General features: G+C 41.0%; 1 protein-coding gene across 6 annotated transcripts in view; it reads right to left on the bottom strand.

Moving 5' to 3' along the window:
* PTPRN2 (protein tyrosine phosphatase receptor type N2) overlaps window positions 1-16,124 on the bottom strand; it is a 914,460-nt gene that overhangs the window by 521,161 nt on the left and 377,175 nt on the right. For all 6 annotated transcript variants that reach the window (XM_053263441.1, XM_053263436.1, XM_053263440.1 and 3 more), the window contains one exon: window positions 15,537-15,623. In XM_053263441.1, the coding sequence (XP_053119416.1) occupies window positions 15,537-15,623 (87 nt within the window). The remainder of the gene's footprint in view (window positions 1-15,536; window positions 15,624-16,124) is intronic.

Genomic DNA, 16,124 nt, shown 5'->3' with positions numbered 1-16,124 from the left:
TCAATTTGCAAATTCCTAGCATATATATGAGTTCTTATCAATGAACGAACACACTGGGAAACAAGATGGGAGAGCGAGCTGCAACATAATCAATATGGCAACACTTGCATCTCTTTCAGCTGCAAGGCTATAATTACTGTTATGAATGAGAGCATTTAAATTCTTATAGATTATGGATTGAACTTTACATGACCACACGTCTTCTTCTCATAGGTACTCCTTCTTATTAGTGAATCATAAGGAAAGATCAGTGCCAAATGCAGTTGCAGTCTGCCATACCCCCTAGTGGAAAAGGATTTGAGAAGCAAGAATTATTTGAAGGGTGCAATGTATGCAGTACATGCTTTGCACCCTTCCATGTGCTTTATCTGGAAATAGTCTCCTCTACTATCACAGAATTGTACAGCAATGTTAAGGAATTCATGTCCATACACAAAAACATACCTGATCCATATCTGCATCCAAATGCGAGGGTGCACAATAATATATAGATTTTTTAAAAATGCTATAGTATGGTAATAGTAACCATACTATTTACAAAATTATGTGATCGCTGCAGCAAAGTAAAGCTGGTGACACAAGGCACACACTTGGTGTTTTCAGTGGTTGTTTCCTGTTTCCCCACGTCCCAAATGTAGGGCATTTTCCCTAATGCCAGAGTCATGGAGGCTGATTGGGATTGCTCAGAGCCAAACTACAATTAAACACATAGACTCACATCCAGACTAATGAAGCGCTTGTGTAAATGTGTTGTGCTAGTGCAAGATTGTTGCATTAAGTCTGGAGCTTGTTTTCCAGATACTGTTGTGTTAGTGCAAACATGTTTGTGATAGTGCAACAAGAGTACAATTCTGAGAATCCCCCATGACTTCATGCAGTGACACAATCTTCTTGCAGTAATGCAACTTTGTTTGTTGAGTAAGTGCTTTGTTAGTCTTGGACAAAACAGAGAGGGTCAGGGATCCCAACCTTGCATAGCTTATTTTGGATTGGACTTCTCAGACCCTATTTAGGCAAAATCAGAGATCTTCGGAGCTCCATGTGAAGGACGTCCACCCCCCGCCCACAACTGATCACAGCTGGGGCCAAAAAAGGGGCATTTCCCATTATCTCTGTCTGTCTGCCCACCTATCCATGCACTTATTATTATTAAAGTTTTAAAGCTGTAAACTAACTCAGAGTTTGGAAAAGAAAGTGGAAGATTTCCGGGTTTGACAGGGCATCCTGAGATTCTTTGTTGTTACATCACTTCCCCTGAGATTCATTGGTATTGCATTGTTTTTCTTCTCCTGCAATTCTTTGGTGTTACATTGTTTTCCTCTGGTTCCCTGTAAGTATTACCTTTAAACATTAATTTTAACACAATGGATGGTCAGATTCCCTTGCAATTAAATACATAGAATCTGGCCATCCTTGCCTGCTTCTTTACCAATTTTCAGAGCTTACCAAGCCGTTTCCCTCCCCCCAGGGGATTTCTGCCAAAAAGCTCAAGTCCAATCTCGGTATTCTGAATGGTCCAAAGGACCCAATCCCAACCTCTGGAATTCCAGATTGGACCCAGTCCAATACAACTTTTGCAATTGTGCACAGCCCTAGTCAAGGGCAAGCCCTGTTGAGCAACAGCAAGAAAGGAGGCATCTTGCCTGTAGGCTTCTCAGAGGCATCTGGTGGGCCACTGTGGAGAACAGGATACTGTATTATATAGGCCTTGGGCCTGATCTAACAAGGCTGCTCTTGTATTCCTATGTCAGTAAGAATTAGCTAAAGGGGATAGTATCAAGCAGAGCTGTCAGATCTCAGTACAAACTTGCAAGATACAGCAGGGAATGATGAGAATAATATCTCTTCGCATGTGGACTGCAATAGTGCTTCATTAGATTCCTGTGGACATATCTGATACTGCTGCATAAGGAGAGGAATATGGACCTGTTCATGAATTTAAGAAGATTGCAAGTAAGCTTCAGATTTGTGCATTGCCCTCCCCCGGCAATAGTGTGAAATGTTAACAATTGTGAGATCCCACATCCAAATAAATATTGGATCTCCTGATTTTCTTGTTATCTTAAACCTTAAAATCTTCTTCAGAGGCCCTCCTCCAAGTGCCCCTGCCAAAGAAGGTGAGGTGGGTGGCTCAGGGTGGTTGCACCGCGTTTATAGAATAACCTCCCTAGTGCGGTTCGCCTGGCCTTTTGTTCTTTTAGACCACAGATAAAGACCTTTTTGTTCACCCAGGCCTTTTAAATTCTGGTTTTCAGATCTGATCTGATTTTTAACTAATTTTAAAATGAGTTTTTAAACTGCTTTGTATTGTATTTTGTATTTTCTTTTCTCCTTTTTTGTCTGTTATGATTTAATGTGTTTTGTATTTTTATTGTATGTTTTAATCCTCTGTTGTGAGCTGCCCAGAGAACAATTTGTTATGGGGCAGCTAACAAATAAAGAGTATTATTATTAAATATTATAATCACCTTTTCCTTTCAAAGAGAGGAATGGGACAGTAGTGGAAGGAATTGGAGAATGGGAGCCTGATGCCTGCTTTCAAATTCACCTCAGATACAATTCCATGAGCCAAATAAAGAGGGAAAAGCCCTATGCAGACAAAACTCCAGAGGGATGACTGTCATATTTTGTAAATTACTGCTAAGGAATTTATGCAACAAGATGCTAATAATTCTAAGAGATTTTTTCCACACTAGAGTTTCAGTACTAGTCTTTTTTATAAGAAGACATATTTATCTTTTCACAAGTAATGAAAGGAAACAAACAAAGCCCACGAAAAGGGCATACTGAGCACGATAGAAACTAGAATGCTGAAAGGCAGTGAAGGTCAAAAACAAAGGAAATGGTGGCCAGTCACTTTCAGGAGGTTTTTGGGTTTTGTAAAAAAGCATTCAAATGACAATTTCACCTGAATTTCCATATTCTACTTCTGTGACTTATTTTATACATATTAATTACATAGTCTACTATTAAATCAATGAATTTCTAGCACAGGTGTGGATTTCCCAAACAGTCTAAATTATATATCTTATTTATTTATTATTTCACACATTTAATATACCACCTCAACACATGTCTCGAGGCAGTTTACATCCTAAAGTGTAATAGTGGGCACACAAAATGTGTATATTGTCAGGGTGACCGAATGATTCTGACAACTCTGCGGTTATTCTATGATTCAGCCCTGATATAAGTAACTTTATGAGTGAACATATTATAATTCATACACACATACTGATTTTTTTCTTCACTAAAACAAATTAGAAGTTGAGCAACACAAAAAATTCAAAAGCCTCTTTCTGTGCTGTATCGATTTGTGCTGCATCAATTTCCTCTTCAGCCACACCTATAAGAATGTAAGCATGAGATTCCATTTTATGATGACCTAGTCGTCTTCTTCTGATGCCGAATGTTTTCACAATGAAAGGGTTGGGAATCACCACAGATTACTTATATAGACAAAGCCAGAATACCAAGGGATTGGGGTCTTGCAATAATAATCCTTATATATAAAAAAGGCTGTAGAGAGGACCCGGAAAATTATCGACCCATCAGTTTATTAAATGTGATCAGTAAAATCTATGCTAGACACTTATTGCTGAAACTCCTAGACTGGATAGATTCCAATAATATTCTGGCCCCGTAACAGGCTGGCTTTCGAGTAGGACGCTCCACTACGGAACATGCCTTTATACTGCAATTTCTAGCTGAGAAGTACACGCGAAATCCAGGTTCTGAGCTGCACATGGCCTTTATTGGTCTAAAGGCTGCATTTGACTGTCTCCAGAGAGAGAGACTAGCAAAAATTGGAAGCGCTTAAGATCGATAAAAGATTACTCATGCTAATTATCAGTCTGTATAGCAATACTCATCTGAGTGTTCATTGTAACCCAAATGGCCAGTTATCTCCAGAGATTCCAATACTCAGAGGGGTAAGACAGGGCTGCATTCTTGGGCCCATCTTATTCAACATGTATATTAACTCAGTGGTCTCCTGATTATCCACACACTCCCTTTACATCCACCAAAGATAGCTAACAGGCATATTTCCATTTTATTCTACGCAGCGACATGGCTATAATGTCTCAGATGCCTATAGGACTTAAACGTGCCCTTAATCTTTTTACCTCCTTTTGTGCTGAGGAGACAATTGAAATCAATTACCACAAAACGAAGATAATGGTCTTTGCCAAACGTCCTAGGCTATATAATTGGGTTATGCATGGCCACAAAATTGATCAGGTTAACTCCTTCAAATACCTGAGTATAATCTTCTACTCAGCTGGTTCCAGGAATGCCCATCTATTTTCCATTTGACAGTCTGCCCAACTTCTCACAAATAAAATTAAATCATATCATTTTACGTGTGGGGCCCTATTTATACCTGCAACAATTAGGCTTTTTGTTGCTAAAGTGTACCCCTTACTTTTATATGGAGCCCAATTAGGACCCACTAATAACTCTGCTCCATTAGAAGCCATACAATCTAAATTTATCAGAAGTATATTGCAAGTCCCATGCTGTTTGTCCAACGCATTAATTAGACAGGAGGTTGGGCTTATTAGGCTAGAGATGTGCTACTGGTGCTGTATTCTTATGTTTTGGCTAAAATTAGTCTTTGAACAAGTGGGTTTAGCTTCCTTAATTATGGCAGATAGTTTTAAATTTAAATGGAAGTCTTTGGTGTCTAATAAATTATCCCATTATGGGCTTTCTCCAGCAGGACTTATCAGTCTAGGATGGGATCAGGCCAAGAAGGTTGTAAAGCAACGTATCCTGGATATGGAACTTCAAGAGGAAGTGGCGGGCATTAGAAGTGGTGTCTATATAGGGAATAAATTTATCAACTGCAGACCAGCAAATTACCTCAGCGAGGTTCTTGTCCCTAAATTTAGACACGCTCTTACACTAGCGCAGATTAATGCATTCCCCAAGGCCCTTTTAGAGGGTAGATTTAAAGGCATACCATTTTCCTTGAGGTTTTGTCCATGTGGCTCCAGAGCTATAGAAACTACTTCTCATGTTATATTATATTGTGATTTGTATAGAGATATACGTCAAAGATTAATTTCTCCTTTGTTGGAAAATTCCCCCGGCCATACCAATGCATTTTATCTTAATTTTCTTTTAACTAACACCAATGTTGAAATCACCTTTGGAATGGCAAAGTTTTGTTATATTATTTGTAAAACACATGCGGATGTGCTGTAAACGTTTTATTTACTGGTCAACGACCGAAATAAACTTATCTATCTATCACCACAGAAAGCAATAACAGTAATCAAGTAGTCCCTGGAGTATGATATTACTAAATTTTTGGCAACTGAATTCTTCCGAGCAATGTATAAAACAGCCTATTAAGACTTGTGGATTTAATTAACTACTTGAGACAATTAATGTTTGCCTTATGAGCCCCTGGTGGCGCAGTGGTAAAAAAAAAACCCTGCCGCCCTGTAACCAGAAGGTTACAAGTTCGATCCTGACCAGGGGCTCAAGGTTGACTCAAGGTTGACTCAGCCTTCCATCCTTCCGAGGTCGGTAAAATGAGTACCCAGAATGTTGGGGGGCAATATGCTAAATCACTGTAAACCGCTTAGAGAGCTTCCAGCTATAGAGCGGTATATAAATGTAAGTGCTATTGCTATTGCTATTATGTTCCTAGTTCACTTATTAACATTGGACTAGCTGTCACAGTTGCACCTTTTCAAAGACAACTATGTTATATAGCTAAAGTAGGTTAGATAAAAAGATTAAAAACTGACCAATTTGCAATGTATTCATTGTTATCCCACTCTTCCCTAGAAAGACCAGAGCTGCTTAGGCCTCTGACTCAGGTACTGGACAGGTCTATACCCACTTAATTTCAACATGGTACATGATCAAGTGCTCTCAGACCATTCCAAACATCATATTCAGAAGCAAAATATTTTTGGAATTGCATTCCCTAAAGTCAAGTATCTTGTTGTAAGTATTGATCCAATTTATAATATGTTTATAGTTAGAACATATCTGTTAAATATTGATTGATTGATTGAGTAAGTGCCATCAAGTTGGTGTAGACACTTAGCAACCACATAGATAGATTCTCTCCAGGATTACCTGTCTTGGCCTTTAAGGTCTCTCAGTGGTGCATTCATTGCTGTCATAATTGAGTCCATCCACTTGGCTGCTGGTCGTCCTCTTCTTCTCTTTCATTCAACCTTTCCCAGCATTATGGACTTCTCAAGGGAGCTGGGTCTTCACATAATGTGTCCAAATGAATTTGAGCCTCGAGTGAAAATTCTGGAATGATTTGTTATATGTTCTATTTGTTTGTTTTCCTGGCTGTCCATGGTATCCTCAAAAGTCTTCTCTAGCACCAAAGTTCAAAAGTGTCAATACTTTTTCTATCTTGCTTCTTCAAAGTCCAGCTTTTGCATCCACAGACTGTCAATGGAAAAACCATTGTTTGAACTATTCTAATCTTTGTAGGTATAGACACATCACAACTTCTAAATATCCTTTCCAGGGCCTTCATTGCAACCCTACCAAGTGCTACTCTGTGGCGCATTTCTTGACTGCTGGATCCTTTAGTGTTGATGGTCGATCCGAAAAGGCAGAAGCAATCCACCACTTCAAAGTCTTCATTATCAATTCTGAGGCTAGTTGCTGTACCAGTTGTCATTAGTTTAGTCTTCTTTACATTTAGTCGTAGTCCCATTCTTTCACTGTGCTCCTTGACTTTCATTACTAGAGCTTGCAGATCATCTGCATTCTCAGCTATCAGAGTGGTGTCCTCAGCATAGCACAGGTTATTAATGTTTCTTCCTCCAGTTTTAAAGCCATGCTCATCTTCTTCCAATCCAGCTTCTCTCAGTATATGTTCAGCATATAAATTGAATAAAGAAGGAGAAAGTATACAGCCTTGTCTTACTCCTTTGCCGATCTGGAACCAGTCTATTTTACCATGTTCTATCTGGACTAGGGATGTGCATGGAACTGGCTGGCCTGGTTCGGTTCGAGTCTGAACTGGACTCGAACCCAACCAGGCCAGTTCAGTCCGGCACCCCTCGAATCCCCCTGGCTCGGTTCGGTCCAGGGGGGTTTGCGGACCTTTTCGGCCGGTTTTCAGCCTTCCCTGCTCAGTGGCCATTTTGCAGGCTGCACACCTGTGCGCCTGCACAATTGGCATCCCTTAACATACCAATTTGAGGTTGAAACCTCCTTCTGAGTTCAGAGATCTTTTGGAAAACCCTCCTTGTCTTTCCGTGACTATTTCCATTCTCAAGATCTTTACAGATGTCATTGTAGTACTGCTCCTTGTCCCTTCTATTAAATATACCTTTGTGAATTTGCAGTGTTAAAAAGTTCATTAAAATCCATCAAGATACTAGTGTCATTTTGCTGCACTTGGTCTCAGGTGAAGAAAACCTACAATTTTACTCAAGTAAACTATTAATGATGATCATTTTATAAACTGAAGTTCTACTCTAATTTTTATTCTTCACTAAATGCAATATCTTTATTATTCAAATAAATAATCTGCAGTTTTCAAACAGTAGTTTTCTTAATTTCTGACAAATCGTTATACTTGATATTTTTCTCATACAGGAAGTATGAAATTTGTTAACATTACTCTCCTGAAAATTAGCTTTCTAAGAATAAAAACTTGAAAAAGGATGAAAGACTGGACTTTGATAACTAATGTATGGGTTTCTAGAATCACAAATAATGGAGCTTGAAGAATGTAAGTGGCTTACATTTACAAAAAGTATTCTGTATGCAATCAATCCTGGCTTTCTAATATCTTGTTGAAATAATGTGATGTTGCATTTTTATTTTGACCTTTATCCCTCAGCCACACTTTAATAGCACCAATGTGTGTAGATGTTGGACATGATATAATTGTGGCCTTATAAACTAAGCATAACTTTGATGGGAACCAGCAGGGGAGGAGAGCTAGTGTGCCAGAGGAATCCTGCACACAAACAGTGCATAAGGGAAAGGGTGGGAAGAATGTAAGAGTCTAGATTCTGGATGTCTATTGATTCAAACAGCAGAGTTAAGATAATGTTCACAACTGAACCCACACACAGAGTTAGCAAATAAAGTATAGCTGTCACAGAGGACAAATTGATGAGTTTTAACGAGATTAAGGCTGCCACTGTAACCATTATGTATATAATATTTAGCATTATGACTCCATATAAACTGTAGCTAGATGGACAAATGGTCTGACTCAGTATAAGGCAGCTTCCTATGTTGCAGTAAGCTAACCCACTGATAAGCCATACTCTTCTGATTTACTGTCCCTCTGTTTACAAGCACTTTTTTTTTAATTGAACAATCCTATACTGAAAATAACGTTGCTAAAACCTGGCACACAGTTATGTGTACCTAGACAGCACAATTTCAGTAATCAGGAGACCTGTTCTAGCAGCTGCCATTGTCTGCAGTGTGTATATCCTACAGACTAATAATGATGAAGAAGTTGTCAAATGGAGGGAGCTCAGAATATGATCCCCCCAGTTCAAAATGCCTCAGAGGCAAGTCCAGACTCTTCCCTATTTGGGCCTGGGACCATGCCCATCACCAGCACAGCTACTGCCCAGCAGGGATGTGCATGAGCTGATTTCGCACCTCCTCTGCAAAGTGCCAAGCCGGCTTGACAGGGTGAGGAGTGGTTTCCTTAAAAAGCAGGTAAGGAGCCCTTACATGCTCGTCCCTGTCCCACCGTTTTTCCACTGGTGGCGCTTGCCCTAGCAATGGCCGCGTGGGGCCTCACACATGCCAGCTGTTTGCATGATCAGCATGGTGTTGCTGGACCTCCTTACGGAAACTGCTCCCTATCCCTCCAGCCCGTGCAGGAGCCATTCATGCACATGTCTACCCCACAACCCTTCCTCTCTAGCCCACTACTAAAGTTGTGCTTCCTTGCTTAAGCTACCACTTTTCTGTCACTCTGAAAAAGGCAGCTTGACTCAGCCTTCCATCCTTCTGAGGTCAGTAAAATGAGTACCCAGAATGTTGGGTGGCAATATGCTAAATCATTGTAAACCGCTTAGAGAGCTTCCAGCTATAGAGCGGTATATAAATGTAAGTGCTAGTGCTTGTATTTTGTTTTTCAAACTGTGCTTTTGTACACTACCAAGATGTGCTTTATTACAAGGTTTGGTTCTTTATTGTTTTAATAAGAAACTGGTGGTAGTTCTGCTAAAGTATCTTTAAGGGTTTAGATAACCTCAATTTTGCTAAGTTTTGAAGTTCTGTTTGTGCAAGTCACAGCTCGGTGCCGAATCTGGAGGGAGGAAAAGGGAATTCCCTGTGATAGCACCTTCATCTGTGACACTGACATATCAGAGGAGATATCTGCTATGCTGAGTGTGTTATAGTGTTTAGACTATTGTACTAGGGCTGAGGAGACCCAAGTTCAAATCCCGGCCCACACATAGAAATCACTGGGTGACTCTGGGCCAGTTGCTTATCTCTCAATCTAATATACCTTTCAGGGTTGCTGTAAGGATAAATATAACAATGTACACTGGTCTAGGCTCATTGGGGGAAGAGTGGAATATACATGTAGTAAATAATAAATAAATATGCTGTGGGATAAGCTCTGGAAATTTTTGCATCAATCTGTGCTGAACACAAATCCCAAACTACTATACAATAACAGTAGATTCAACATACCCAAATTTTACAAGGTTAAGCTGAGCTTCTTCAAGAAGCAGCCCCAACAATACTTCTTTAAAGCTGCATGCTGGGTTAGATACAGATCTCACACCGATCCACATCTAAACTACCAATAATTTCCTAAGATGTTCTCCTTTACAACTTACAAATGTCTTGTGTCATATCCTATCACCATGACAAAGTGGAAACATCAAGCGCTGAAGCAGTGTTTAGGTTCTGGATGAGTGAATTTGATTAAATGGCTGATTGGGTTTTTCAGGGGATACCAATACAACCACCGCCACCACCAAACAAAGAACCACCATCACCACCGAAGGCTTTACATTCTACAACACTACTGCTAACATGCCGATCAAGTACACACAACTCTGTCAGAGATTATATGACAAAAATGTTAGAGGGTAAGCTCCTTTGCTGTGTTGTCCACCAGGCCAAACAAGATCATTTTATATAACATTTTTGCCCCAATCCTGAATGCACTTACTTAAATGCAAACACTATTCATTTAAACAGAACTTCCAAGCATGTGCTTAAGATTTGTATGCAAAGTACTTCAGATTCTTATGGTAGCCATCTTTGCAACAATCCTCTAATGGGGAGGGTAATACTTAATGGAGATGAAGGGGAAGAGCTCTAGCCTGGTTTTGTAGCCAATCACATACACAGTGTCATCAAAATTCACAATTTAACCGAGTTGGATTTTGCCTAGCTCATAATGCTCAGATGCCCTCACTCCAGAAGCACTCATCAGCATGCCATCACTCTGGAAGCACTATTTAGATTGGAAACAGGACATGGATACGGACCACTTTTGAGACCATTACGTTGGTTGTACTCATTATGTAGGGGTTAGTAAAAAGAATCAATGTCTCCATTATAATTTCATCTCCAAACCTAGGATGTAGGGCTGAGTTTCAAGCTGGATGTAGAAAGTTGGAATTTGTACAACCCTTCCACATGTGGTCAGTAGTAGTGCAGATCCTTGTAGTCCTAATCTCTGCATTCCAGCTTAGTTATATGTCATGAAGAATTGTCAGAGGACTTTTATTAGACAAAAAGCAAAGTAAGTTCATCAAACTGCTCTTGGGAACGAGACAGGCAAAAGCTGAATGCAGGAAGTGCCATTCTTTTACACCAGGCCTGCTCAACTTTGGCCCTCCTGCAGATGTTGGCCTACAACTCCCATAATCCCTGGCTATTGGCTACAGTGGTTGGGAATTATGGGAGTTGTAGTCCAAAAACAGCTGGGGGGCCTAAGTTGAGCAGGCCTGTTTTACACCATACTAGGCTGGTGTTAGCACAGCCAGATGAGCCTACTGTGAATTCTCATGCAGACATCGCTCAAAAGTTCTCAGATCTCTGCTCTCAGGTTTGTCTCTGCTCTCAGGTTGTAAAATGTAATTAATTTACCATTATATCTGGTATCCTTCAGAGCACATGCTTTGCATGCAGATGGTCCCAGGTTCCATTCCTGACATCTACAAGTAGGGCTCGAAAAGAACCCAGTGGAGAATGTACACACGAGAGGTGTGCATGAATTGCTTGTGCAAGGGCTGGTGGGGAGAGGAGTGGTTCCCTTAAGGAGCCGGTAAGCAGGTCTTTACCACCCCACTGCTTTTCTGCCGCTTGCCCTAGCAATGGCCATGCAGGGGGCTGCGGCGCTGTTCCCTGCTGCCTCCGCATGGTGATGGAAGCTGCACGCCAACCATTTATTTATTTATTTATTTTTATACTGCCTCATCAAAGGGCTCTGGGCAGCACACAACAACAACAAAACCCCAAACACTCATTTAAAACAATCAATACAAAACACAAATTTAAAAGCAGTTTTAAAAACCTGGAAAGTCAGACCAAACCAATGGATTTTAAGGGCTCTCTTGAAGGCCAACAATGATTCCAAACTGTGAATTTCTGCCAGGAGCGCATTCCACAGCCCAGAAGCAGCATTACTCCAGAGAACAATCTGGCTGCCACATTTTGGACTAACTGAAGTTTCCAAACTACATACAAAGGCAGCCCCATGTACAGCGCATTGCAATAGTCAACCCTGGAGGTTACCAGCTGATGCACCACTGTTTTGAGGTCGTTCTCTTTAAGGAATGGATGCTGCTGTTGAATCAGCTGAAGATGATGGAAGGCACTCCAGGCCATAGCCTCCACCTGAGATACCAGGGTGAGGCCTGGATCCAAGAGCACTCCCAAGCTGAGAATCTGTTCCTTCTGGGGGAGTGTAACCCTGTCCAGCACAGAAAGATCTAACTCATCCCTCAAATTCCAATCTCCTACAATGAACACCTCTGTCTTGCTTGGATTCAGTCCATTACTGCCTACAGGTAGGCATTTAGAGACTGAATGCCATTTCCTGTTGATGATGATAGTGATGATGGTGACGAGGAGGAGAAATTGATTTGGGTGTCATCAGCATACTGATAACACCCTGCACCATGTCTCCTGATAACCTCACCCAGCAGTTTCATGTAGATATTAAAAAGCATTGGTGACAAAATGGAGCCCTGAGGGACTCCATATAGCAGCTCCCATTTTGAAGAGCACCTGTCACCAAGCTCCACCATCTGGAGACTACCCAAAAGATAGGAGCGGAATAACTGCAAAGCAGCACCCCCTATTCCCAACTCCCTCAGGCAATCCAGAAGGAAACCATGGTTGATGGTATCAAATGCTGCTGAAAGATCCAAAAGAACCAGCAGAGTCACACTCGCTCTGTTGATTCCCCAGTAAAGGTTATCCATCAGAACAACTAAGTCTGACTCAACCTCATAGCCTGCTCTAAAGCCAGTTTGAAATGGGTCTAGATAATCAGTTTCCTCCAAAACTGCCTGGAGCTGGCTAACTACCACTCTCTCAATAACCTTGCCCAATCATGAGAGATTGGAGACTGGCCTGTAACTATCCATTACTAAGGGATCCAGGGAAAGCTTCTTGAGAAGTGGTCTAACCACTGCCTCCTTTAAACAAGGAACCATCCTACCCTCCCACAGTAATGCATTAATGATATTAAATAGGCCACCTCCAACAATCTCCCTACTAGATAGAAGCGGCCAAGTCAGACAAGAATCCAGTGAACAAGTGGTAGGCCTCACTGCTCCAAGCAGCTTGTCCACATCCTCAGGAATCACAGATTGAAACTGATCCAATCTAATACTGCAAGAGGGATTGCGGACACCCCCTTAAAAGACTTTGCTGAAATAGCGGAGTCTAAGTTGGCCCAAATGCAAGAGATTTCATCAGCAAAGAACCTATTACATGTGTTACAGCAAAACATAGTCTCCGGGGAGTAATTCAAAACCGAAGAAGCATGAATTAAACTCCTCATGACTCAGGATAGCTCTGCTGAATGCACATACCATGCTGACCACACAAATGATTGGTGTGTGCGCAAGCCATCCATATGTGTGCCAACACTGTATGGAGGCTGCAGGAAACAATGCCACAGCACAGCCATTGCTAGGGTGAGCACCTCCAGCAGAGAAGTAGCAGGGTGGGGACAAGCAGGTAAGGAGCTCCTTAGCTGCTTTATAAGGGAACTGCTTCTCACCCCATCGAGCCGGTTCAAACGCTGGTGCCCGAGACAGTTTGGTGCTTCCCAGCAGAGGTGCACCTAGGTCATTTTGGAGCCTGGACCTAAAGGCCTTTGGAGGCTCCACTTCCCCTAAAAATTAAACATCATCATGCTCCAGTGGGTGACCACACAACTCAGGACAGACTAAAGAGGATGTGGGGGCTCCCAGGGGCTGTAGAGGCCCTGGACTTCGGCCCCAAAGTCCAGGGGTATGAGCGCCTCTGCTTCCCAGAGGCATTGCCGAACCAGCTCATGCACATCCCTAGTACACACTACTGAGCTAGGTGGATCAGTGATCAGTCTCAATAGAAGGTAATTTCTGATGCTCCTTTTTTAGAATGCAGAACAGAATGCAAGCTAAAGATAACCCTACGGAGTAAGATCTAGAAAACCCAGAACTATCAAAACAAAATGACAACAGGATTTGCATCTTGCATTTATACTAAGATTTACTTCCACTCACTTCTATACAGAAGTCCTTTCTATAAAGATGAGGAATGCTGAGGGAATTGTTACAGTTCACACTATGGCGGAAACCATATAGCACATGCACTGCTATATCTCCTAATATTGCCACCCACATTCATCCCCTATAGTACTGGTCGAGCAATCCATCACCAGAGGCCACAGACACCCATAATTGGATTATAAAATCAAACTTATTGTAATTTTATGTCTGCTCACATAATTATATCAGCATGTTAATATTCTTTTAATGGTCCCTAATGATGTAATACAAAATAATGGAATTTGTTTCACAGCTACATAACCATTAACAAAACAGATTAAGCATAACTAGTACTTTCATAAAAGATCTAGACTATAGCCAAATCTGTCAGCTAAGATGCCAGACTGTCTTCACATTCATATTATTTATTCCCCAGATATATACATTGTCTGTACTATAGGACAAATGGACGGCATGCTATAGGCATCAAGTCCAAGGTTCCAAAATCATCAGTGCACACACCATCTATATAGGTAAGGAAGAAAAGCTTATTATCAATCAAAATAAAGTAACTAATAGCAGGGGAATTCAAAACATTTTCTCTGAGAAACACCCAAAAACGTTTTTTAAAAAAATCAGTGCAGTAGTAGTAGTAGTAGTAGTAGTAGCAGCAGCTTTATTTTGGTACATGACCAGATACAAATAAATCAGTGCATGTAAAGTAAAGTGTGCTGTCAAGTCGGTGTTGACTCCTGGCGCCCACAGAGCCCTGTAGTTGTCTTTGGTAGAATACAGGAGGGGTTTACCATTGCCTCCTCCCGCGCAGTCTGAGATGATGCCTTTCAGCATCTTCCTATATCGCTGCTGCCCGTGCATACTATATTATTTATTGACAACCACATGTGGCAACCACTAATTGCAAAATTATTTGCAATTTTCATGGATCAAAATTAGGATATTGCAGAACTGGGGATAACAGCAATAGAAACAGCTAGCCTTTGGCCTTCCGTTCTTTCTCACGTTGATTACAATTTCACTGCTCTGCAGCCCCTTCCTCTCTTCTCCCCCCCCTCTCCCTTTTCTCTGCTATCTCTCAGTGGATGACTATCTAATGCCTGAAACTTAAATCTGGCAAGCTTCTGGTTTCTCTTTGGATTTTGCTGCCTTCCTCAATGCCCACTTGACAATGCTGTTCAGGATACTGACTGCATATGTCACCTTGTACTTTAACTAATCTCAAATGTATGATATATAACCCATTTCTTGACTGTCAGCTAGGGAAAAAATACATTTTTTTCCTAATGTCTGATGGCACCAACATGAATATGAAAAGTGCTTTCTAGATCAGAACATCCACATGGTCTAGCATTGTACCTCCAATACTAGCCAGACCGATGTAGCTGGGAAACTCACACAAATGGCATGATGGATTTGGCAATCTATGAATATGGAATTTCCATATTTAACTATCATAGTTAATAGTTCTTGATAGGCCTATCTTCTGTGAATTTGTCTTCATCTTTTAAAAAGTCACTGAAGCCAGTAGGCATCACATCTTGCCGCAGTAAATTCTGTGAGTTGATTATGCAATGTGTGATATCTCTGCTCCGAACCTACTGGAATCAACTATTGGAGTCTGAGTTCTAGAATGTGACCTTCCCTTTATTATTAAAACAGGAGGCGGGGGGAGTCTGTTCGCACCATTTAAACTTTATAAAACATTTCAAAACAACTGCATCATTCTGGTTTGATTTTTTGTCTCCCTCATCATAGGATGGATTTTTGTGTTAAAGAAAACTAGAAATTAAAGGGGAGGGTTGAACTCAGTGTACATACTTGATATCAGCAAAGGCAGTCATCTGCAGCTTCCGAAGGCCTGCAACTTCCTCCATCAACTCCAAACCCTTTTCCTCGCTCAAAGGGCTGTTGAAAGGAAGCAAAAACACACAGCATTACGAAAATGGAACTCATCAATACGTGAGAGGCTAAAAGTCCCAAAAGAGTTATCACCTTGGCCTGTTAGGTAGTTTGAAAGCCAACACTTACTGTATTCCTGTCACATAGCAATTGTGATATCGAGGGAAATGGGATCAGGTGCTTCCTCAGGCATGATGAATCACCTGAGTTTTCCAGCAATAAGACAAACAATAAGGTGTAAATGGAATTGTTAGGAAGTGTAATGGGCCCAATGATGCAGGGACCAGTTCATCTTGGTCCTCAATAAAAATGTAATACAGTTTTAAAAGAAAAGAAAAGATGGGGGAAGGAAGACAGCAAGATGAGGTTGGAAACAAACAATGAAAGTCAAATTGCAGGACTCTCTAACAAATGGACATGGGAAAACATTTTTTTTCAAATTCATTAGCTGCTGAAATGAATTCATGCCCAGTGAAAAGAGACAAAAAATTATACATTCAAGAGTAA

Source organism: Hemicordylus capensis, chromosome 6 (genome assembly GCF_027244095.1).
Source record: "Hemicordylus capensis ecotype Gifberg chromosome 6, rHemCap1.1.pri, whole genome shotgun sequence".
In the NCBI taxonomy this organism is placed as follows: domain Eukaryota; kingdom Metazoa; phylum Chordata; class Lepidosauria; order Squamata; family Cordylidae; genus Hemicordylus; species Hemicordylus capensis.
This window is presented reverse-complemented; position numbering and strand designations above follow the sequence as displayed.